Source organism: Rhinopithecus roxellana, chromosome 18 (genome assembly GCF_007565055.1).
Source record: "Rhinopithecus roxellana isolate Shanxi Qingling chromosome 18, ASM756505v1, whole genome shotgun sequence".
NCBI lineage: Eukaryota > Metazoa > Chordata > Mammalia > Primates > Cercopithecidae > Rhinopithecus > Rhinopithecus roxellana.
The window spans coordinates 12,517,724-12,543,057 of record NC_044566.1 but is presented as its reverse complement, the minus strand read 5'-3'; the positions used below and the strand labels follow the sequence as shown (position 1 = coordinate 12,543,057).

The 25,334-nt window shown below is 35.6% G+C and overlaps 1 protein-coding gene across 1 annotated transcript in view; it reads left to right on the top strand.

Moving 5' to 3' along the window:
- The window catches only part of DPY19L2 (dpy-19 like 2), a 122,248-nt gene extending 97,142 nt beyond the window's left edge, over window positions 1-25,106 (top strand). Inside the window, exons 20-25 of the mRNA XM_030922428.1 lie at window positions 865-888; window positions 2,180-2,299; window positions 3,852-4,026; window positions 13,924-14,025; window positions 15,437-15,560; window positions 24,262-25,106. Coding sequence (XP_030778288.1) covers window positions 865-888; window positions 2,180-2,299; window positions 3,852-4,026; window positions 13,924-14,025; window positions 15,437-15,560; window positions 24,262-24,412 — 696 coding nt within the window. The 3' untranslated portion in view covers window positions 24,413-25,106. The remainder of the gene's footprint in view (window positions 1-864; window positions 889-2,179; window positions 2,300-3,851; window positions 4,027-13,923; window positions 14,026-15,436; window positions 15,561-24,261) is intronic.
- The last annotated feature ends 228 nt before the right edge of the window (window positions 25,107-25,334 follow it).

Genomic DNA, 25,334 nt, shown 5'->3' with positions numbered 1-25,334 from the left:
CTTTGGGGCCATTATTAAGTCAGAAAAGGGTTACTTGAAAACAAGCACTGAGATACCACCTAGAGTCCATCTGATAACTGAAATGGTAACTACGTGACTAACAGGCCGGTGATGTATACAGCATGGATATGCTGGACAAAGGGGTGAGTCACATCCCAGGTAGGATGAAGCAGGGTGACTTGAGATTTCACTATTCAGTATGGTGCACAATTTAAAACTAAGGAATTGTTTACTTCCTGGAACTTTTCATTTAATATTTTTGGACTGCAGTTGACCACATGGTAACTGAAACTGTGGAATGTGAGGATCAGAGGATAAGCAGGGACTGTGGTATTCATTTCGTTACACAGTGCCTAGAATACAGTAGGTGCACTATAAATATTTTGTAAAGGGATAACTTTTCTGAAACTAAAAATATTTGTGTTTTACCCAATAATTTTTCTTCTGGAAATTTATGCTAAGGAAATATTCAGAGATGCTTACAAAGTTTTATGCATGAGTGTCCATGCTATTTGTAATTGTGAAAAATGAAAACAACTCAAAAGTTGAACAGCGGTCATCTAAAGTATTGTATACACTGTAGATATAGATTGAATAGAAGGTCATCCTATTCATTTATTCATGAGAGGTACAATCTCCAGGGATCTGTAAAATCTACTTTGTCTTAACCAAATAAGTCAATTATGACTTTTAAATTGTTGTAATTTTTATAGTATTATCTGATATTTTTATTTTTATGTATGTTCTTAAGTAGTTTAGAAGATAGATTTTTAAAATCTCAGATCAAACAAATGAAACTTATTTTTATGTATTCATAGTAGAAGAGACATTCAGTAAATAGATAATATTTTTGTTTTATTCTAGAAAAAGCTCCTTGAACATGGTGAGGTAAAGCTTTCATTTTAATCTCTGGTAGACTTGTGTATTACATTGTAGTTTGAGGATAATTGACAAAGGTATAGCCTGCTGCTGACGCACCATCAGTCATGAGTTGTCAGCATTGGTGATACATTTCTGCTGATCCTCCTTACTCTTTCATCTGCTCTCACTTTTGAGTAGTAATAAGGATTTAAAAGCTAGAAGGCTGATTTGTGACTATAGTACAGAATTAAATTAAATTGCATTCATTTTACAATAACAAGCATTTGGTTTCTAGCCTGCTGAGCTAATCAGCTACAGTCCATTAGGGCAGGCACCCCTGGCCCTGTGACTGGTGGCCATCTGCCATCACATAGATTTGCTGGTCAGTTAGCGACAAGCTCAGAAGTGTTGAAGGATACAAAAGATACTAAAGTAATGTTGCTGCCCTTCAGTATGTGTAATTTTACAAAGGAGACAAATACGACAACATTTTATATGGTGTAAAATTATTTTGTGGCATAAAAAGGAAAAGATCAGTGTGGGCTGGAAATATTTCCTATTTGATAGAACTTTAAGTGGGTGTTGAGGTAAAGTTCAAATTTACAGGAGTGGGTAACTGATTTGAACTTAATAGGGATAGTTTATGACACATGTTGAGTATCCCTTATTCAAAGTGCTTAGGACTAGAGGACGTTTCAGACTTCAGATTTTATTGAATTTTGGAATATTTACACTGTAGTTACTAGTTGAGATCCCTAATCTGAAAATCTAAAATCCAAAATGCTTCAATGAGCATTTGTTTTAGCATAACCTTTGAACATCATATTGGTACTCAAAAGTTTCAGATTTCGGAGCATTGTAGATTTCAGATTTTTGCATCAGGGATGCATTAGTAACTTTGTCACTTTACAGTGAGGCCCACTGTGTTGGTCCTCCGTCTCCTCACACCACCTCCTGCTCTCCCTGGCTCCTCTGCCTGCTCCATTTTCTTGCCAGCTGCACTTATTGCCTTACAGTAGACTATGTAATGGATTTATTTATTGCTATGTCTATGTATTGTCTGTCTTTCGGTACTAAATGTACTTAAATGTAATACAAGGGCAGAAATTGCTCACTGTTGTATCTGAAGCACCCAGAAGAGTACCTGGAACATAGTAGGCATTCGATAAATTATTGTTGAATGAATGAATACTAATAGGCTCAGTTACTAAGTTAGAAGATCCTTATCTTAATGAATAATATAGTTTTAATATAGTTCATTAATTTAAAAAGTATGAAATATAAAAATGTGATTGTGTCCTTATTTGTGTTTCTGTAGCTGGCTTTTCACACATTGCAGTTGTTAGCGTTTACTGCCCTTGCCATTTTAATTATGAGGCTAAAGCTGTTTTTGACACCGCACATGTGTGTTATCGCTTCCTTGTTATGCTCTAGACAGGTAAGGAATTCATTCTTGTGTAACAATACTGTAAAAACTATAGCAGCTACACTTAGTAGTTACTGCGGCTTTGCTGATTCAAAATATAAACACACTAAGTGTTTTTAACTTAACTAACTTAAAGGATTTAAAATATGACTTCATGATTCACTATAAGCAAGAAAAAAAGTTTCAAGTGACTTTGAAAAGTATTTCTAGATTTTAATTGATAGTTCTATAACAAGTGATTAGGCAAACATTTCCCCTCTGTTACGTCCTGTCCATGAACATAACCTTTTGGAGTTCGGGTTTGTGTAAGAGTGCCTCGGCACAGTGGCTCACACCTGTAATCCCAGCACTTTGGGAGGCTGAGATGGGTGGATCACTTGAGGCCAGGAGTTCGAGACCTTCCTGGCCAACATGGTGAAACCCCATCTCTACTAAAATTCAAAAATTAGCCAGGCATGGTGGCAAGTGCCTGTAATTCTAGCTACTTGGGAGGCTGAGGCAGGAGAATTAGCTTGAACCTGGGAGGCAGAGGCTGCAGTCAGCCACGATCGCGCCACAACACTCTAACCTGGGTGACAGAGTGAGACTCTGTCTCAAAAAAAAAAAAAAAAAAAAAAGAGTTTCCTGGTGGCTAGGGCACAGTGGCTCACACGTGAAATCCCAGCACTTTGGAAGGCCGAGGTAGGGCAGATCACTTGAGGTCAGGAGTTCAAGACCAGCCTGGGCAACATGGTGAAACCCTCTCTCTACTAAAATACAAAAATTAGCTGGGCATGGTGGTGTGTGCCTGTAATCCCAGCTACTCAGGACGCTGAGGCAGGAATATTGTTTGAACCCGAGAAGTGGAGGTTGAAGTGAGCTGAGGTCGTACCACTGCACTTCAGTCTGGGAGACGAGTGAGACTCTCTGTATTCCAAAAAAAAAAAAAAAAAAAAAGAGTTTCCTGGTTCACCAAAACTACCCTGAAGTACTCATCCAATACCAGAGTAGATGCAGAGTAATTGCTCTACTATGGTCCTGTTTGGCTCGAAGAATCTATGAGAAATTCTGGGGTTCTATCAGTGTATCTAACATACAAAAGAACTATATAAATTGGAATATTGGGCCTAAGGTACTTCTACAAACAACTTAGTTTGAGTTTATAGCCTTAAAATACCATAATGCCTGTTTTCCTGAGAAGAATCTATATATGTCAAGATAATAGGGCTTCCCTGTCTACTAACGATGTCCACAAAAGGCAGCCAAGGATGAAAGGATTTAGTTCTAAGATGTTTCACAGTTGTGATTTGTTTATTTTAATCCTTGGTAGTAAATTAGTACTAGAAGGATCAGGCATTCCTTCCTTAATTCTTCCCAGGGGAGAGAAAGTTCCATTTTCACCTGGGCCCTGTAATGCCAACATATTCGTTGCTTTAGAAACAACCAGAGATGGTAATTCTATATATGTGTGTGCTGATATCAAAGGGTAATTCACATTGGTTTGAATAACAAGGTGAGAATTTATTGTTGACCCTACAGTACTCTTCATATAAGAACTATAAATAAATGGTTTCTGTCGTTTCAGCTCTTTGGCTGGCTTTTTCGCAGAGTTCGTTTTGAGAATGTTATCTTTGGCATTCTAACAGTGATGTCAATACAAGGTTATGCAAACCTCCGTAATCAATGGAACATAATAGGAGAATTTAATAATTTGCCTCAGGAAGAACTTTTACAGTGGATCAAATACAATACCACACCAGGTGTGTAGGTATTTGGTTAATCCATAGTTGTACGCAAACATACTCACAAACACATTTGTGTATACTGTATAATTGTCATTTCTGATATATGTGTGTATGACAGATTTACAAGTAGGCATTCATACTCTCACAGACTTTGAGCAGACTATTGCAATGTCAATTAAACCCTTCCAAAAGGTAACTTTGCACCCCCTTTAAGCCCCTCCTGATAATTATCAAATTTAAATTAGTACCAGGAAATTAATGACTTTTCACAAGTTATGTCCTTTAACTCTCAGAGAGCACTACAGCATTTTAACCATAACAATGACAAATCAAAGAAGTAAATCTTTAAAAATGAAACTTCACACCTTGTGTCAGGCATAGCAGAAGATACTCTTGATGGTGGGGAGAACTGGCACCGCTTCTGTCACTCCAATCAGTGCCATCTCCTCTAATTCTGTAAACAGGTCATCGGCAGAAGAGTTAAAGTCTTGGATATTCTATTTTCTTCACGAAATCATCTCACAGAGATAGTATACATCCTACTTTTAAATACTCCAAAATGTTCTTTTTAGCTTAGCTCCTTTTCTTCCTGTCTTTATTCAGAACTACCTCAAGCAGATACATATTTTTAAATATCTTTCCAGAGAATCAAGTATATTCTATAACATTTTCTGCAACTAAATTTGTAAATCTAAGATTATTTTTGATATTTAGAAACTTTCTCTGGCACAAGTTCTTCACTATGGTTTATTTAAATTTTCTTATGACTCCTGAGCTTGTTTCCTGTTATTTCTTATTTGATAGCCACTTTTTTACTCATTAACCATCATTAAGGTAAATCTTTATAAGCTTTAACTGAGATATTCGGTCTATAGCTTTCAAAGGATGTAGGTGACAGCGCCTCAGTTAAAGTGCCAAGCCAGTTTAATTCGAATTTCAAAAGTAATCCCCAACTGACCTTTTTCCACATAGGAGCTCAAGGTAATCACTCCCTTTCTTTACTCTGCCTTGCCCCTCCCCAGTTATGGCTATTTTTCCCAAGCTTTTAAAGATAGCTGCCCTTATAATCTTTTCTTGTGTCTTTCTTTGTTCCAGGTGTTTGTACTGGGTTCCTGACAGAGAGCCTACATTTGGCAACTTATCCTTCTAAGATAACTGCCACAAACCCCCATCTCACTTTTAGATGCCTCTTCTTTGATCTTCTTTCAATCTAGTCTTATTCTCCTGTTAATTACTCTTATTATGAGTTATCTCATGGTTACCACATATTAAAAGCTGTATGAAGTTTTGTAGTATTAGCGGGACTAGTGCTTATATTGAGGCCCGCCATGTAAGGCTGTATAGTTTGTGCACTGCACAAAGGTGACCAATTGAGAGGGTAAGTGAAAGCTTAAATCCAGCTTGTGGTCCACTTATCAAGCCATGTACAAGTCAGGGAAATACCTTTTTCTAATCTGTGTAGTAGGCTAAATGGAAACTTCCATACAGTGATAGGAAAATACCTTATTTTTCCTTGTTACGGTCATTTACTTCACAGCCAAAAAGACAGAAGGTGGAGGGGGAGGGTATTTCTTCCTCCCTGTCTGCCATAGATGACAACTCAGTGGGTCCAGCTCTTGCTGGACAGGTGTGCCTAGTTTTTTTTTGGAAGACCCTGGCCCAAGGCTTTCAATTCTTCTTGCCCAGCATTTCCCAACCTTAGCACTGTTGACATTGAGGCTGTCCTATGTATTACAAGAAATCCTTGGCTTCTATCTACAAGATGCCAACAGCATCTCCTCCCTCCTCCCCATAGCATGACATCCAAAAATGTCTCCAGAAGTTGATAGTGCTCCCTAGGGAGCAAAATCATGCCTGCTTGAGAACCACTTCTCTAGCTTAACAGCTTGTCATCATTAATTATTGAGTCTCCAATAATAAATACACATTCTTTGATTGGCTGACATATTTTCAAATTTGAGGCATATAAAGAAATTTTCATTCAAAGTTGTATTTAGAATGCTTAGTATATTGGAAAGTAAACACTCAGGGTTCTCAAAGTTTTTAATTTATGTGGGTACGTAGCAGGTGTGTATATTTATGGGGTAGATGGGATATTTTGATACAGGCATACAATAGTGTAATAATCACATCAGGGTAAATGGAGTATCCATCACCTGAAGCATTGATCCTTTGTGTTACAAACAAGCCAGTTATACTCTCTCAGTTATTTTTAAATGAACAGTAAAATTCTGTTGACTATAGTCACCCTTCTGTGTTACCAAACACTACATCTTATCCATTCTATTTTGTTTGTGCACATTAACCATCCTCACTTCCCCTCCACCCCCTCACTATCCTTCCCAGCCTCTGGTAACCATCATTCTATTCTTGATCTCCATGAGTTCAACTCTTAATTTTTGGCTACCAGAAATAAGTAAGAACATGCAAAGTTTGTCTTTCTGTACCTGGCTTATTTCAGTTAATGTAATGACCTCCAGTTCCATCCATGTAATGGATAGGATCTCATTCTTTTTTTATGACAGGATCTCATTCTTTTTTATGGCTGAATAGCACTGCGTTGTGTCAGTGTACCACATTTTCCTTATCCATTCACCTGTTGATGGACACTTAGGTTGATTCCAAATCTAGGCTATTGTGAGAAGTGCCACAATAAACACGGGAGTGCAGATACCTCTTCTAAACATTTATTTCCTTTCTTTGGGGTATATATCTAAGAGTAGGATTGCTGGATCATTTGGTAACTCTATTTTTAGTTTTTTGAGGAACCTCCAAACTCTTCTAAATAGTGGTTGTACTAATTTACATTTTCACCAAAAGTATACGAGAGTTCCCTTTTCTCCACATCTTTTCCTGTCTTTTGGATAACAGCCATTTGTTATTGCCTGTCTTTTGAGTAATAGCCATTTTAATTGGAGTGAGATGCCATTTCACTGTACTTTTGATTTGCATTTCTCTGATGATCATTGATGTTGAGCACCTTTTCATGTACCTGTTTGCCACTTTTATGTTTTCTTTTGAGAAATGTCTATTCAGATCTTTTGCCCATTTTTAAAGTAGATTTTTAGATGTTTTTTCCTACAGAGTTGTTTGAGCTCCTTGTATACTCTGGTTATTAATTCCTTGTCAGATTGGTAGTTTGCAAATATTTTCACCCGTTCTTTCTGTTGTCTCTTCACTTTGCTGATTGTTTCCTTTGCTGTGCAGAAGCTTTTGTACTTGATGTGATCCCATTTGTTCATTTTTGCTTTGGTTGCCTGTGCTTTCCAGGTATTTACTCAAGAAATCTTTGCCCAATACAAAAGTCCTGGAGAGTTTCCCCAACGTTTTCTTGCAGTAATTTCAGAGTTTGAGGTCTTAGATTTAAGTCTTTAATCCATTTGGATTTGATTTTTGCATATGGCAAGAGATAGGAGTGTATATTCATTCTTCCACATATGGATATCCAGTTTTCCCAGCACCATTTATTGAAGAGATTGCCTTTTCCCCAATGGATGTTTTTGGGACTGCTGTAAAAAATGAGTTTACTGTAGATGTATGGATTTCTTTCTGGGTTCTCCATTCTGTTCCACTGGTCTGTGTGTCTGTTTTTATGGCAGTACCGTGATGTTTTGGTTACTATACTTCTGTAGTATAATTTGAAGTCAGGTATTGTGATTCCTTCAGTTTTGTTGTCCTTGCTCAGGGTAGCTTTGGCTATTCTAGGTCTTTTCATATAAATAAGGATTGTTTTTTCTATTTCTGTGAGGAATATCATTAGTAGTTTGATGGGGATTGCGTTGAATCTGTATATTGCTTTGAATAGCATAGACATTTTAACAATATTGATTCTTCCAATGCTTGAATATGGAATAGCTTTCCATTTTTTTTGTGTCTTCTTCAATTTCTTTCTCCAGTTTTCTATAGCTTTCATTTTAGAGATATTTCATTTCTTTGGTTAATTTCTAGGTATTTAATTTTATGTCTGTCTACTGTAAATGGAATTACTTCTTAAATTTTCTTTTTCAGATTGTTCTCTGTTGGCATATAGTAATGTTAATGATTTTTGTACGATTTTGTATCCTACAACATTACTGAATTTATTAGTTCTAATAATTTTTTTTTTTTGGTGGAGACTTTAGGTTTTGCTAAATATAAGATCATATTATCTGCAAACAATGATAATTTGACCTCTTCCTTTTAAATTTGGATGCTTTATTATTTCTTTCTCTTGTCTGATTGCTCTAGTGAGGATTTACAGTACTATGTTGAATAATGCTGGTAAAAAGTGAGCATCCTTGTCACGTCCCAGATCTTAGAAGAAAGGCTTTTGATGTTTCCTCTCTCAGTATGATACTAGCTGTGGGTCTGCTGTATATGGCTTCTATTATGTTGATTAATATTCCTTCTATACCCAGTTTTTTTTTTTGAAGATTTTTATCATGAAGGGATGTTGAATTTTATCAAATGATTTTTCTGCATCTATGGAGATGAGATGATCATATGATTTTTCCCCTTCATTTTGTTGATATTACGTATCACATTGATTTGCTGTGTTGAACCATCTTTGTGTCCCTGAGATAAATTCTATTTGGTCATGATGAATAATCTTTTTAATGTGTTACTGAATTCAGTTTGCTAGTATTTTGTTGAGGATTTTTGCATTAACATTAATCAGAGATATTGGCCCATAGTTTTCTTTTTTTGATGGGTCTTTGTATGGTTTCGGTATTAAAGTGATACTTGGTCTCATACAGCGGATTTGGAAGTATTCCCTCCTCCTCTATTTCCTAGAATCGTTAGAGTAGGATTGATAATAGTTCTTCTTTAAATGTTTGATAAAATTCAGCAGTGAAGCCCTCAGGTCCTGGGCTTTTCTTTGCTGAGAGACCTTTCATTAGAGATTTGATCTCATTACTTGTGATTGGTCTGTTCAGGTTTTGGATTTCTATACAGTTCAATCTTGGTAGGTTTTAGTATCTAGAGATTTATTGATTTCTAGGTTTTCCAATTTATTGGCATACAGTTGCTCATGGTAGTCTATTAGAGATCCCTTAATTTCTGCGATCCTTTAATTTATCGGCATACAGTTGCTCATGGTAGTCTCTAATGATCCTTTAATTCCTGAGCTATTGGTTGTAATATCTCTTTTTTCTAATCTCTGATTTTATTTATTTGGGCCTTCTCTCTTTTTTTCTTCATCTGGCTAAAGGTTTATTAATTTTATCTTTTCAGAAAACCAGTTGATCTTTTATATAGTTTTCTTCATTGAAATTCCATTTATTTCTGCTCTGATCTTTATTATTTCATTTCTCCTACCAACTATGGGTTTTGTTTGCCCTTTTCTAGTTTTTTAAGATGCATCATTGGGTTGTTAATTTGAGGTTTTACTTCTTTTTTGATGTAGGCACTTATAGCTATAAGACTTCCCTCTTAATACTGCTTTCGCTGTATCTCATAGGTTTTGGTATATGTGTGTTTTCATTGTCATTTGTTTCAAGAACATTTTCAATTTCCTTCTTAATTTCTTTAGTCACTGGTCATTCAGGAGCATATTCTTTAATTTCTATGTTTGTAGAGTTTCCAAAATTCCTTTTGCTACTGATTTCTAGTTTTTTTTTTTTTTTCCATTGTGGTCGGAGAAGACACATTATTGTTTCAATTTTTTAAAAAATGTTTTAAGACTTGTTTTGTGGCCTATCCTTGTTTTGTGGTCTATCCTTGAGGAATGATCCATGTGCTGAGGAGAAGGATGTGTATTCTGTAGATATTGGATGAAATGTTCTGTAAGTATCTATTAGGTCCTTTTGCTCTATAGTGCAGATTAAGTTCACTGTTTCTTTGTTGATTTTCTGTCTAGATGATCTGTCCACTGCTGAAGGTGGGGTGTTGAAGTCCAGGCTATTATCGTATTGGGATCTGTCGCTCTCTTTTGCTCTGATAATATTTGCTTTATATATCTGCATGCTCCAGTACTGGGTGTATATATATTACAATTGTTATGTACTCTTGCTGAATTAACCCCTTTATCATTATATAATGACCTTTATCTCTTTTTATAGCTTTTATCTTGTAATCTATTGTATCTGATATAAGTATGGCTATTCCTGCTCTTTTACGGTTTCCATCGGCATGGAATATAATTTTCCATCACTCTGTTTTCAGTCTGTATGTGCCATTATAAGTTAAAGTGTGTTTCTTGCAGGTTACAGATTCTTAGGGTTTTCTTTGCTTATTCACCCACTCTTTGTCTTTTGATTGGAGAGTTCAGTCCATTTACACTCAGTGTTATTACTGATAAGGACTTACCCCTGCCATTTCATTATTTGTTTTCTCATTGTTTTGTGGTCTTCTTTTCCTTCCTCTTTTTCTTTCATTGAAGGTGATTTTTCTCTGGTGGTGTGTTTTAATTTATTGCTTTTTATTTTGTGTATATTCACTATATGTTTTTAAACTTGAGGTTACCATGACACTTGCAAATAATATCTTATTAACCCATTATTTTAAACTGATGACAACACTGATTGCATAAACAAACAAGCCAAAGGAAAGCTAATAAAAATTCTAAACTTTAACTTCATCTCCCCACTTTTTATCTTTTTGTTGTTTCTATTTATATCTTATTGTACTGTCTCTCTCTTGAAAAGTTGTTGTAGTTATTTTTTATTGGTTCATCTTTTTGTCTTTCTGCTTATCATATAAGTAGTTTATATACCATAATTACATTGCTATAATATTCTGTGTTTCTCTGTGTACTTACTATTGCCAGTGACTTTTGTGTCTGCCAATTATTTCTTCCTCATTAATGTCCTTTTCTTTCAGATTGAAGAACTTCCTTTAGCATTTCTTGTAGGATAGGTCTGGTGTTAATGAAATTTCACAGCTTTTGTTTGACTGGGAAAGTCTTCTCCTTTAGGTTTGAAGGACATTTTCTCTGGCTACACTACTCTTGGGTAAAAGGTTTTTTCCTTCACTTTAAATATGTCTTGGCATGCTCTCCTGGCCTGTAAGGTTTCCACTGAAAAGTCTGCTGCCAGATGTATTAGAGCTCCATTGTACGTTATTTGTTTCTTTTCGCTTGCAGCTTTTAGGATCCTTTCTTTATCCTTGACCTTTGGGAATTTGATATTAAATGAGTTAGTCTTTGGGTTAAATCTGCTTGGTGGTCTATAACCTTCTTGTGCGTGAATACTGATATTTTCTCTAGCTTTGAGAAGTTCTCTGTTATACTTTTGAATAAACTTCCTATTGCTATCTCTCTCTCTACCTCCTCTTTAAGGCCAATAACTCTTAGATTTTTCCCTTTAAAGGCTACTTCTAGATCTTGAAATTATGCTTCATTCTTTTCTATTCTTTTATTTCCTCTGACTGTGTATTTTCAAGCAGCCTGTCTTCAAGCTCACTAATTCTTTCTTCTGCTTGATCAGTTCTGCTATTAAGAGACTGATGCATTCTTCAGTATGTCAGTTGCATTTTTCAGCTCCAGAATTTCTGGTTCTTTTTAATTATTTCAATTTGTTAACTTTATCTGGTAAGATTACTAATTCCTTCTCTGTGTTATCTTGAATTTCTTTGAGTTTCCTCAGCACAGCTATTTTGAATTGTCTGAAAGGTCACATATCTCTGTCTCTCCAGGATTGGCCTCCTAGTGCCTCATTTAGTTTGTTTGGTGAGGTCATGTTTTCCTAGATGGTCTTGATGCTTGTGGATGTTTGTCAGTGTCTGGGCATTGAAGAGTTAGGTATTTATTGTAGTTTTTGCAGTCCAGGCTTGTTTGTACCCATCCTTCTTGGAAAGGCTTTCTGGGTATTCAAAGGGACTTCAGTGTTGTGATCTAAGTTTCTGGTCACTGCAGCTGTATCTGCACTAGGAGGCACCCCATGCCCAGTAATGCTGAAGCTATTGCAGACTTTTAGAGGTACTACCTTGGTGGTCTTGGATAAAATCCAGAATTCTCAGGATTAGCAGGCAGAAGCTCTTGTTCTCTTCCCTTACTCTCTCCCATATGGAGTCTCTCTCTCTCTCCTTCTCTCTTTGTGCTAAGCTGCCTGGAGCTAGGAGTGGGGTGATATAAGCACCTCTGTGGCCACCACTACTGGGAATGTATTGGGTCAGACTTGCAGCTAGCACAGCAGTGGGTCTTGCCCAAGGCTCATTGTAACTACTGCCTGGCCACCACCTATGTTTGCTCAAGGTGTAGGGCTCTACAGTCAGCAGGTGGCAAAGCAAACCAGACTTTGCTTTGGTGACCTTCCCTTCAGGGTGGCAAGATCAACCAGGTCATAGTCAGGTCCAGAGATGCTGCTGCTGTCCAGGAGCCAGGGCCTGGAGTCAGACACCTTAGAAATCTACCTGATGCTGTATTCTACCACAGCTGAGCTGGTGCTGAAACCACCAAAGTCCTTCCCACTGTTCCTTCCCCTTTCCACAGGCAGAGGGGTCTCTCTCCATTTCCACCACTACCACAGGCCCATAGGAGTTACTGCCTGGCTACCGCCAACATCCACTTAAGGCCCAAGGACCCTTCAGTCAGCTTGTGGTGAGTGCTGCCAGGCCTGGGACTCACCCTTCGGGGCAATGGGCTCTCTTCCAGCCCATGGCAGGTGGAGAAATGCCATCCAAGAGCTAAGGCCTGGAATCGGGGACCACAAGAACCTTCTTGGTGTTCCTCCCCACTGTGGCCACACTGGTACCTAAGCTGATTTTTGGTTCTTATGAAGGTGCTTTTTGTGTAGATCCTTATCAAATTTGGTGTTCCTGAGGGGAGGATGAACAGTGGAAGCTTCTGTTTGGTTATCATGCTCCACCTCCTCTCCAACATACAGTTTTTTACAGTAGATCTGAAAAATATGTCTTGTCTTTATTACTGATTTTATTGTACTGATTAAAAATGATAATAACTTTCACAATTATATAATTGTTTTTTATACAAAAGTACCAAGAAGTAAGCATTTGGTCTTCTGGTGTTTTGAGAGATGAAATGGAAGCCAGATAGTAGATTTTGATGTATCTCTAGTTATGACCAAATTTATACATGTCATTACTCCAAAAAGTACTACCAGCAAGTAATGAAATGATTTCATGGCATGTATAAATGGTGTCAAGTCAAATGGTAACTCTGAGAAAATTAAAGATGATCTGAGGGAAGAAAACAATGCTTTTCTTTTTTTTTGGGCACATCCACAGGACCACAGTTCACAAGCCACAAAAGTCATTTGAAAAAATGTCCCATGAGACTTGCCCTACATAGCAGTCTCTCAGTTCCTGGCATTTCACATTATTGGAACAGATATGACATTTTATATTCTTTTAGTTTCATGTGTGTCTATAGTCCTGTTGTTAGCATAGTGCTCTAGCATGGCAGGAAGCTTTAGTGAAGCAGCTAAGAGGGCAGGCTCTGGAACTTCCTGGCTGTGCAGTCTTGGGCAAGTCACTTAAATTGGCTGTCTCTTCATCATCTACAACAGCAGTCCCCAGCCTTTTTGGCACCAGGGACTGGTTTCATGGAAGACCATTTTTTCCACAGAACTGGGGGATGGGGGGTGGTTTCTGGATGAAATTGTTCCACCTCAGATCATCAGGCATTAGATTCTAATGAGTGCGCAACCCAGACCCCTCACATGCTCAGTTTGTAGATTCTACAAAGTAAGAACAGAGGATCTACCTCTTAGAATTGTGCAAATTAAGTTATTTAATTCTTGTTAAAATATGAAGCACAATTTCTAGCACCAAGATAGTGTTTGAACAAAAGTCAGCTATTATTATAGTAGACAATGAGTAACTATTGAGTCAATAAAAGGAATGAGATCCATGGTCATGTAAATAGGCATCATCCTTCTTAATCTGGGTTCACATATTAGAGGTAAGTTTAACTTCTGATTTTCTTTAAAACATTTCATTGAAGAATATAGCCTTTTTTTTTTTTTTTTTCAGATGCCGTCTTCGCAGGTGCCATGCCTACAATGGCAAGTGTCAAGTTGTCTACACTTCATCCCATTGTGAATCATCCACATTATGAAGATGCAGACTTGAGGTTGGCAGCTGATGAGTATTTCATCAAGAATCATTTGGTGACTCCCAATTCTTAGGAATTGGGAAAATATTTACACACATACACACACACACACACACACACACACACACACACTCATCCTCATTTTCATGATGGAAGTTCAAAAAAAATGACAATGACCATCCAGAAATGACAGTATGTACCCGTTGCCTCTGGAGCAAGCTGACCTCTGAAAACCAAAAAATGCAAAAGCCAGTTCTTCCCAAAGTGACAAATGTGTCACATATTTATAATGTGTGTGTATTCCAGTAAAACTACTAGGTAGTTGGAAGAGGAGGTAGGATGGATTTTACTCACAGCCATGGTTTGCCAACCCCTGCTCTACACCACAAGCCCCACTCTGATTTAAGAAATGATTTCTGGATCTTCCTGGTGGCCAATCACTAGCCTTTTGTGACAGGTAGAAAAAGTACTTGAAAGTTGCTATTATATATTACGTGCTTTCGTGAAAATTTAGAGTATTTTTGCTAGCCGATTATGAGAACTCTAATTTCCATTGATGTCTAAAAGTTTTGCTTTCCTTAAATGGCTAGTTTAAAAAATTATTTTGGTAATTCTAGTAGTTGTCAGGGTAATCATTTTTAAAAGTGGATTTTTGGCCTATTGTTAGAGGCAAATATTTAAATTATTTAAAAGTTTTAGGTCTGCTGTCTAGGAGCCAGGGCTTGGAGTCAGACACCTTAGAAATGTACCTGATGCTCTCTCTGTTCTACTGCAGTGAACTGGCATGGAAACCACTGTGGTGACTGAGCATCCCATATGCTTGAAATTCTAAGCAACATCCAATGCATAAGTGATAGTCTGTCAGGATTTTGTAAGAACTCCCACTATGGTCAAATCACCTATTGTACCATATTTAGGTGACGATTCCCATTTCTCAAGATTCTGTTACAGAGGTGCTTTTCCTACCTGTTCTGACACCCTGGATGCCCATTGTCTAAATGTTCTACTTGATACACTCAATTTCAATTCATGTGTTTGCCAGAGCTTCTTCAGATGAAATTAAGCATTTAAAGATATGTTTTCACTACATTCAGTCTCTGTCAGAATATATTCTCTGAAAACTTTGTGAATTATGAGAAGAAAATTTTATATCCTAAGCTGCTGTCTGCTACCCAGTACAACTTTAGACTATTTTATACAATAATGAGCGGTATATGCAAAATTAAATTTCTATAAGTTTTATTACATTCAAAATATAAGTATGAATGTGGAAACTGCCATCCCCAAAATAATTGATGCTGTTTCGAGTCATGTATATCAGTGTTCCATCCAGTGAGTACTGAGATTTCAATTTGCTAGTACGATTTTTTTAGTCTATTCTATTATCATTCATTTTAAAATCTTTTAAACTATTGTTTAAATTTAAAGGGCCCTGGACAAAAATAGTTTATTCTACATATAGTCGAAAATCTGCCAAAGAAGTAAGAGATAAATTGTCGGAGTTACATGTGAATTATTATGTTTTAGAAGAGGCATGGTGTGTTGTGAGAACTAAGTGAGTATTAACCCTATGCTATCCAATATGGTATATTTTTAAGCAACAAATGTTTCAGTTTATTACAGTAGTTCTGATTCTTTAAGAATTTTTATTTTAAATTTATTAAAATGTTATCCTGGTATCTTAAATTATTTCATCTGGAGAAATAAAACTATACTATCACTGAAGTAGAATTTAATTCCAAACATTATAGTATATTTTAATATCCTGATTTTTCAATTTAATTTGACATCTTCCACTTAGCTTTTTTCATAATTTTTGAAATATTAATGAAAATTTTTATTAGATATCTGAAATATGGATTTCCGTTTACAACAAAGTGAGATATTGCCATTCTGTACTATATAGCTGAATTATAATGGATTTGTAAGACTTAAAAGAAAAGTGACAAAACCCAACATGACATAAGAAAAACATTCCTAATTAAAATTTTTTAATTTCTGAATTTTGAATCTCTAAAAATCATAAAACTTCTAAGATGTGTAATTGATCTTTTGAGGCCTTTGTTTAGGCTCCTAAGCAGAGATACTAGCTGCTGCACATGACAGGAAATTCAGGCATATTAATTGTCTCCTAGAACAGCACATTAGCAATCAGAAGAACGAAACAGATTGTACAGTCACTCAAAATATCGTTTACAATGTCAAAAAAGTTTCAGAGATGCAAACTAAAATGAGAGAGTATGACTAATACTCTGAAAAAAATAAGTTAATAGAAATCGATTCAAGTAGGTCCAGATGTTGGATTTAGCAGCCAAAGACTGCAAAGCCACTATTACAAATACATTTAAAGTCTTAAGAAAAATATATTCAATGGATTAAAAGAAAATATGGTATCCATGAGTGAAGAGATATGGAATCTTAGCAGAGAAGTAGAAACACTCCAGCCCCCATGGAAATCCTAGAGATGAAAAGTATAATAAATGAAATGAACACTATTTAAATGTACTCAACAACAATTTTGAGATGAAAAGCAGAACATCTGAACAGAAAATTCAGTGAATTTGAAGATAGATCAAGAGAGAATAGTTAATCAAAAGAACAGGAACCAAAAAGATTGAAAAATAACCAACGTCATAGACCTATGTAACATTAAGTAGTTCAACACATGCATAATTTTAGTATTAGATGTAATGAAAAAAAAAAGAACACGACAGAAAAATATTGAAGAAATGTTGGCCAAAAATTTCTCGAGTTTGATAAAAATTACTAACTTAGAGATCTGCTAAGCTCAACAAATCCAACTGGATACGCCCAAAGAAAACCAAAGCAAGGCGCATTATAGTCAAAATGGTAAAATCAAAGATTAAGAGAAAATCTTGAATATAAGAGAAAAAAATGATAACATTTGACTTCTCAACATAAATAGTGGAAATTAACAGACACTGGAATGATAATTCAAAGTGCTGAAGAAGAAAAATCAACAATTATATATTTAATGAAATTATCTTTTTAAAATGGAGGCCAAAAATACATTTTCAGATCAACAAAATCTAAGATAATTTGTTGGTAACAGATTTATACTTCAAGATGGACAAGAAGTTCTATCAGCTGATGAGAAATGATGCCAGATGGTAACTCAGATATACAAGAAATACTGAAATGCAGCTGGAAATGGTAAATATGTGGATATTAATCACTATGCGTTTTTCTTCTCTGAAAATCTTTAAAAGACGTTATTTAAGGCAAAGGTGATACCATTATATTTTTTAGTTTATGACAGAAATTAAACATACATGACAATAGCACAAAAATTGAGTAAACCATGGAAATGTATGATTTACTAGAAATAACCCAATGTAAATGGTAAGTAAATCATGATATGTTAAAGATGCTTGTTGTCATCCCTAGCAAAACCACTCAAAAAATAAAACAGTAGGGGAAAAAAAAGAGCATAATGGCAAGCCTAGACATGGATGAGCCTGGATACATTAAGTGAAATCAGTCAGCCACAGAAAGATGAATAGTGCATGTTGTCACTCATATGGAAGCTCAAAGAAGTAGCTCATAGAAGTAGAGTAGAATTGTGGTAATTAGAGGCCTAGATGGGAAGGGCGGGGAGGAGAAGAAGATAAGGAGAGGTTGGTTAAGAGATACAAAACTACAGATAAATAGAAGGAATAAGTTCTAGTGTTCTCTGGTACTGTAGAGTGAATATTAGTTAACAGTAATTTATCGTATATGTCAAGAAAGCCAGAACAGAGGATTTTGAATGTTCCCAGCACAAACAGATGGTAAATGTTTGAGGTGATGGATATCCTAATTACCTTGATTTGATCATTACACATTGTAATTATGCACTGAAATATCACTCTATACTCCATAAGTATGTACAAGTATTACTTGTCAACTAAAACTAAAAGGGGAAAAAACCTAAACATATAACTAACTTAAGACCCAGCAATTGTACTGGGTATTTTTCTAAGCAAGGTGAAAAGTTGTTTTCACACAAAATTCTGTAGAAAAATGTCTATAGCAACTTTATTTGTAATAGCCTAAACCTCATACGACCCAGATGTTTTTCGCAAGGTGAATGGTTAAATAATAGTGATCTATTCATACCATGGGATCCTGCTCAGCAATAGGATCAGACTATTGATACACTCAAGATCCTGGATGAATCTCCAGAGAATTGTTTGAATGAAGAAAAGACAATCCCCAAAGGTTACATACTGTATGATTTCATTTATATAACTGTCTTCAAATGATAAAATTATAGATATGGATAATGATTTATGGTTGCGAGGGGTTAGGGTGGGGTGGGAATGTGGGAGAAGTATAGTATGTGTGGCTATACAAGGGATCTCTGTGGTGATGTAAATGCACTCTATCGCCATTCTATCAATGTGAATTATGTGACTGTGATATTATACAAATGTTCAAGATGTTACCATGGCGGGGGACACTGTCTAAAGACTGTACAAGAGCTGTGTGTATTATCTCTCACTTAATGTGAATCTCCAAATGTCTTGAAATAAAAAGTTTAAAAAAAAAAGAGCATAATAGCAAGCCTATATCAGTAATTTCAAAGTGAAAGAGGAGTAAACTTTTCCAAACAAAAGGCGGAGATTGGCAAACTGAATACAAGAGCAAAACCTATCTATAGGCTTGCCTGCAAGAGGTGCATTTTAAATACAAATAAGTATGTTGGCTGAAGGAAAGAGAATGGAAAAGATACCATGTGAGTAAACATTAGAAAGCTGAAGTGAAAAATGTATAAATATCATCAGATAAGATAGATGTTAAGACATATAATATTACTCAAAATGACTATGTTTGATAATGCAAAAGAGTTCAGTACAGGAGAAAGATGTAATCATTTGAGTGCGTATGAACTTAAAAGAGAATTTCAAAATATATGAAGCAAAAATTGACAGAACCCAAAAGGCAACAAACAAGATTAAAATGGAATTATAAAAATCACTCAATCCAAAATAAGACAGAAGAAGTGGAAAAGGGAGACAAAGATCAGATGGAACAAAGAGAAAGCACCGAGATTATAGACTTAAATCTAACCATATTAATTATCACATTAAGTGTAAATGGACTTGTGGTAGGCTGAATAATGAGCCCCCCATGATGGCCATGTCCTAATTCCCAGAAATTGTGAATTACGTTACTCACATGGAAAAAGGAAATTTGCAAATGTGATTAAATTGATGCTGTGAGATGTGGAGATTATCCTCATTATCCAGGAAGGACAAATGTAATCACAAAGTCTTTATAAGGAGGAGGCAAAAGAGTAAGAGATCAAAAAGGTGATGTGATGGTAGAAGCAGAAGTTGGAGTGATATAAGGCCAAAAGCCAAGGAATGAGGCCTGCTTCTAGAAGCTGGAAAAGGCAAGGAAGTAGATTTTCTTCTAGAACCTCCTGAAGGATTGGAGTCCTGCCAATACTGTGATTTTAGACTTATGAGCTCCAAAATTTGAAAGAGAATAAATACATGTTGCTTTAAGCAACTGTTTGTGGTAATTTGCTATAGCAGCAATAGGAAACAAATATAGCTCTAAATGCCACAAATGAAAAGCAAGAATTGTCAGATTGCATAGCAAAGTAAGACTCTACTATAGGCTACTTTCAAGAAATGTATTTAAATATAATGAAATGAAGAGGTTAGAAGTTAACAGATAGGAAAAGGACATGTGATGCTACTACTAGTCAGTGAAAGCTGGTGTGGCTGTAACAACATAAAAGTACACTTGAATGCTAAGAATATTATCAAGGTTAAACAAGGATTTTTAAATGAAGAAGAGATTTATATTTCAAGAGGAGGTAGCAACCCTGAACATCTATGCACTCAGATGACAGAGCTTCAAATATATGAAGCACAACTGATAGAACTTAGGAAAAGTAGACAAATCTACATTATATTTATAAATTTTCATAGCCTTCTCTAAATAATTTGTAGAACAAATAAAAAGAAATTTGGTAAGAATACGGAAGACTTGAATGATGCCATCAACCAATATGACCTAATTGACATTTATAGTACACACCACCCTATAACAGCAAAATAGACATTCAAGCACACACAGACTATTTATCAAAAAAGACCATTTGCTAGGCCACAAAACAAGTATTGACACATTTAATATACTTTAGATCATGTAAAGTACAATCTCTGACTACAATGAAATTAAATTAGAAATCAGTAACAGAATTCTATATGGAAATTCTCTCGAATGTTTGGAAACTAGGTAATACACCTCCAGATAATCCATGGTCAAGAAGAAACAAAAGGAGGGTGAGGTTCAAGGTATTTTGACCTCAGGGAAAATGAGAACACCATCCCGCTATTTGTGGGATGCAGATACAGCAGTAGAGAGATTTGTTTTTATGTTGAATGCCTATAATAGAAAAAGAAGCAAGGCCTCATATCAGTCATTCGGCTTCACCTTAAGGAACTAGAAAAAAAGAGCAAGTAAACTCTAAAGTAAGGAGAAGAAAAGAAAGCATAAAGATTAGAATCAAAATCAGTGTGAATTCCCCCCCCTCCAAAACAGGGAAAAGTCAATAAAACCGAACACTGATTCTTGAGAAGATTAATAAAACTGATTAACTCCTACCCAAACTAAAAGATTGAAGACAGAAATTACTAATATCAGGAATAAGAAATATTTTATCACTACAGGATCTGAAGAAATGAAAAGGATAATGAGGGAATTTTAGGAACAACTTTACTCCACTAAGTGGGACAAAATAGATAAAATGGACAAGTTCCTTGAAAGATGCAAAACCAAAGTTCACTTAAGAAATAGAAAATCTTATATCTATTACCTTATTATGAATGACCTTATATCTATTAATAAAATTATATTTGTAGTAAAAAGAATTGTCACAAAGAAAACTTTAAGACAGATATCTTCACTGGAAATAATTTCAATTCTACAAACTATTCCAGAAAATTCAAAGGAGGGATTACTTCCCAGCTGGTTCTGTGAGGTCAGCATTATCCTGAAACCAACATGAGAGAAACATTATAATAAAAGGAAACAACCAATCAAAATGTATCATGAACACCTATGTGAACTTTTTAAGTAAAACTGCAACAAATGGATCCAGCAATATATTAAAGAAAGACAATACATCATAATGTACCAGTGGAGTTTATCCCAGGAATGCAGAGTTGTCTCACTATTTGAAAACCAATCAGGTGAATTCACCATAGTAACAAACTGAAAAAGAAAGACCGCATCATCCTCTCAGCACATTCAGGAAAAAGTATTTGACACAATTCAGTATCCATAACTGATTAAAACCTCTCAGCAAACTAAGAGTAGAAGGTAACTTGCTACTAAGAATCTAAGAATATAAAATTTCTAGAAGAAAATGTGGAAGAAAATTATTGTAACCTTGGATTAGGCTAAGATTTCTCAGCTACAGTAACATAATCACGATCCACAAGAGAACACATTGATAAATAGGACTTCATTAAAACTGTAAAACTCTGCTTTTTTACAAACAGTGTTAGGAAGAATTACAGGATAAACCAGTCTGGGAGAAAATATTTTCAAAGCCTATGTCTGATAAAGGACTTTCTCTAGATGTATAAAGAACTCTTAAAACCCATAATAAGAAAACCACCCAATTAAAAATGGACAAAATAGGCTGAGCGCAGTGGGTGACTCATGTCTGTAATCCCAGAATTTTGGGAGGCCGAGGCAGGTGGATCACCTGAGGTCAGGAGTTTGAGATCAGCCTGGCCAACATGGCTAAACTCCATCTCTACTAAAAATACAAAAAGTTAGCCAGGCATGATGGTGAGCGCATATAATCTCAGCTACCTGGGAGGCTGAAGCAGGATAATCGCTTGAACCCATGAGGCGGAGGTTGCAGTGAGCCGAGATTGTGCTGTTGCACTCCAGCCTTCATGACAGCAAGACCTTGTCTAAAAAAAAAAAAAAAAAAAAAAAAAAAGGGACAAATGCACCGATGGCAAATAATCACACACAAAGCTGCTTGATGTTACTAGTGATTTGTGAAATGCAAATGAAAATTACAGTGAGATATAACTAAACACTTAATAAATAGCTATAATTGAAAGAAAAAACCTGATGATGCCAAGCGTTGCTGACACTTTGCAGGACTTAGGACATTCATACACCAGTGGTGCAAAAGTAATATGGTACAACCACTCTGCAAGACAGTTTAGCAATTTTATTAAAAGTTAAACATACAACTACTATATTTATTAAGATAAAAGAAAGCATATATCCATCTAAGTAATTGTACACAAATGTTCATAGCACTTTATTTTCTGTAATAGCCCCAAACCGGAAACCATCCACTTATTTATCAACAGATGAATGTATAAACACACTACTAGAATATCCAAACAATGTAAATACTACTCACTAGCCGGGCGCGGTGGCTCAAGCCTGTAATCCCAGCACTTTGGGAGGCCAAGACGGGTGGATCACGAGGTCAGGAGATCGAGACCATCCTGGCTAACACGTTGAAACCCCGTCTCTACTAAAAAATACAAAAAAAAAAAAAAAATACTACTCACTAATAAAAATGAACAAACTATTGATTCAGCAATATGGATGGATCTCAAAATAATTCTACTGAGGACAAGAGGCCAGACAAAAAAGAAAGCATGCAACAATTAGGTTTACAGAAGGGATGGAAGTAAAATTTTGGGAGAGATGGATATATTCATGATTTTTATTGTGCCTGCTGTTTTACAGGTGTATACATATGTTAATATGTATCAAAGTGGATACTAAATATGTGCAGCTTATTGGGTAATTATTGAGCAATTACACCTTACTATATCTGCTAAAAAATCTGGCAGACTTTTACGCAGAATATACAAAGAACTCTCACAGCCTCAATAAGAAACAACACAAAATTTGGCAAAATACTTGAATAGACATTCCACCAAAGAAGATATTTTGAATCATCCATAACCATACCATAATGATTAAAATTACAAAAACTGATACAACTTAAACTCGCATGCATTGTTGGTAGAAATGGAAAATGGGTATACTTTGGAAAACAGTTTTGAACTTGCTTATAAAAAAATAAATCCACACTTAATCATACATAACCACGCAACCCAGCAATTCCACTTCTAGGTGTTTCCCTAAGAGAAATGATAACACACGTCCACAAAAAGCCTTGTCCATGAATGTTTATAGCGGCATTGTTCATGGTCACCAAAAACTCAAAACATCTCAAATGTTCATTAACTTGCAAATGGATAAACAAATTGTGTTGTCTGTATACAATGAAATATTATTTAGCAACGAAAAGGAAGGAACTACTGAACCACAACAGGAGTTGTAGGAACTACAGCTCAGATATAAATATTAAAAACATGCTATGGTAAAGAAGCCAAAAGTGAAGAGACTACATAATATGAAATCCTAGAAAAAGCAAAACTCTAGTGCAGAAAGCACAGTAGTTGCCTGAGGCCATGTTTGGGGAAGGAGGTAGATCGCAAAAGGGCACAGGGAACTTGTGGGGGTGATGGAAATTTTCTGTATTATGATTGTGGGAGTGCTTACACATCTATACACATTTGCCCATGCCTGCCAAACTTTATACATAAAATAGGTGAATTTTATTTTAACTTATGCTTCAGTATAGATGTTAAAAAATTAGAAATCAATTTTCCCTGACTCCTTCCCTTTAATGACTGCCATGCAGGGTTACTCTCTCGGGAGGAATAGTGTCTCATTTAGCCTAGTCATAGAGCCACCCAAAATGGGAAAACACTGAAGAAAAACAAATTGCCATGAGAGTCTCCTGTTCCTGCCTTGGATGATTTCATGCTAATCCAAGGCAGTTTATGCTAAAAAAAATATGAAATTCATCAGGAATTCCATTAGGTTTTAATTTGTCTTATTTTACTACAAATGGGCCTTATGTTTAGATGGTGATGGTACTGGGAAAGTATATTTGTGTTTGTTTCATCTTGAAAGTGAGCTTTTAAATGTATATTTATGAATGTATATTGAAGCTTTATTAGGATATATCTTTCATTTGGTTAAATGAGATGTGAAAATGCAACATACTTAATTTCATTCTATTTTTTAAATTTCTAAACACTGAAATTATGTTTTTTGAAATGACGCTTTAAAATATTTAATAAATTTGTCTCTGAAAATCTAGATGTTGTGTTATGTATCTATTTTCTCTAGACAGGAATACATTTCTAATATGGATATATATGGCTATCTTTTTTCAGGCCTGGTTGCAGTATGCTTGAAATCTGGGATGTGGAAGACCCTTGCAATGCAGCGAACCCTCCCTTATGTAGCGTCCTGCTCGAAGATGCGAGTCCTTACTTCACCACAGTATTTCAGAATAGTGTGTACAGAGTATTAAAGGTCAACTAAGAACTATGGTACAATGCCGTGTGTCAAAAACAATCACCCTTTGGCTTGTTTACATTAATAAAAATCACAAGCTTTAATAACAGACACTTAAAAATAAGATAAAATTTTAATAAATCAAGGGTATGTAAGTCCTTTTTCCAACTAGGTGAATTGCTTCAGATTTTCTCTAGTACCATAGTGTACCTGCTCAAACTCTGAACCACTTAGGGCAGAAGAATGAAGCTCTGAAATGACATCCTTAAGATGCTGATACTGGTCACAACCTCTTTAACCTCTGTGAGAAAATTGTAACAGTGTGTCTTTTAAGGTGTTTTTATTTTAGCAGCACTTAAGAAAGATCTCTAATACCTTTTAATGCTTTTTTTTTTTTTTTATAATTTCAAGTTGAAGTGTTTTTAAAAACATCTTGTTTTGTAATGGTTTGACTCTCTTGAGATGTATTTACCCCACTAGATACATATTTGCCACTGGCTAGCTCTCCATCTGAGCTCAAGAGGTTATTCATCTCTCTTTAGATTCCAGTGGTTTTTCTTTTAACATCCAGGTAAAATAGAAATTGCTATAGTATCCAACCAAATTTTGGAGTTAAACATAATCAGAAAAGAAAATCCAGTTAAATTTATCAAGTGAGATTTTCAGATCCTAGATCTTGAATAAAGCAAAGGTCTTTCATCTTGATGGCCCCAAAGCTTGTTTGTCATGGTCTTTAATTATTTCTGGCCACTATCTTCTTAAATAATATATTTTTAAGCCCTCATTTATTTTTGGTTTTGGATGAGTAAAGTCATGTTCTCTAAGTCCTCTCCCCTAATAAAACCTTCCCAACAATCGTGCTTTGAAAAGTGGTAAATAGTTATCTTGAAGATACTCTTGCCAAATGCAAAGATAAACATTCTTTTTGTCTGCTTTATAAATATGAAAT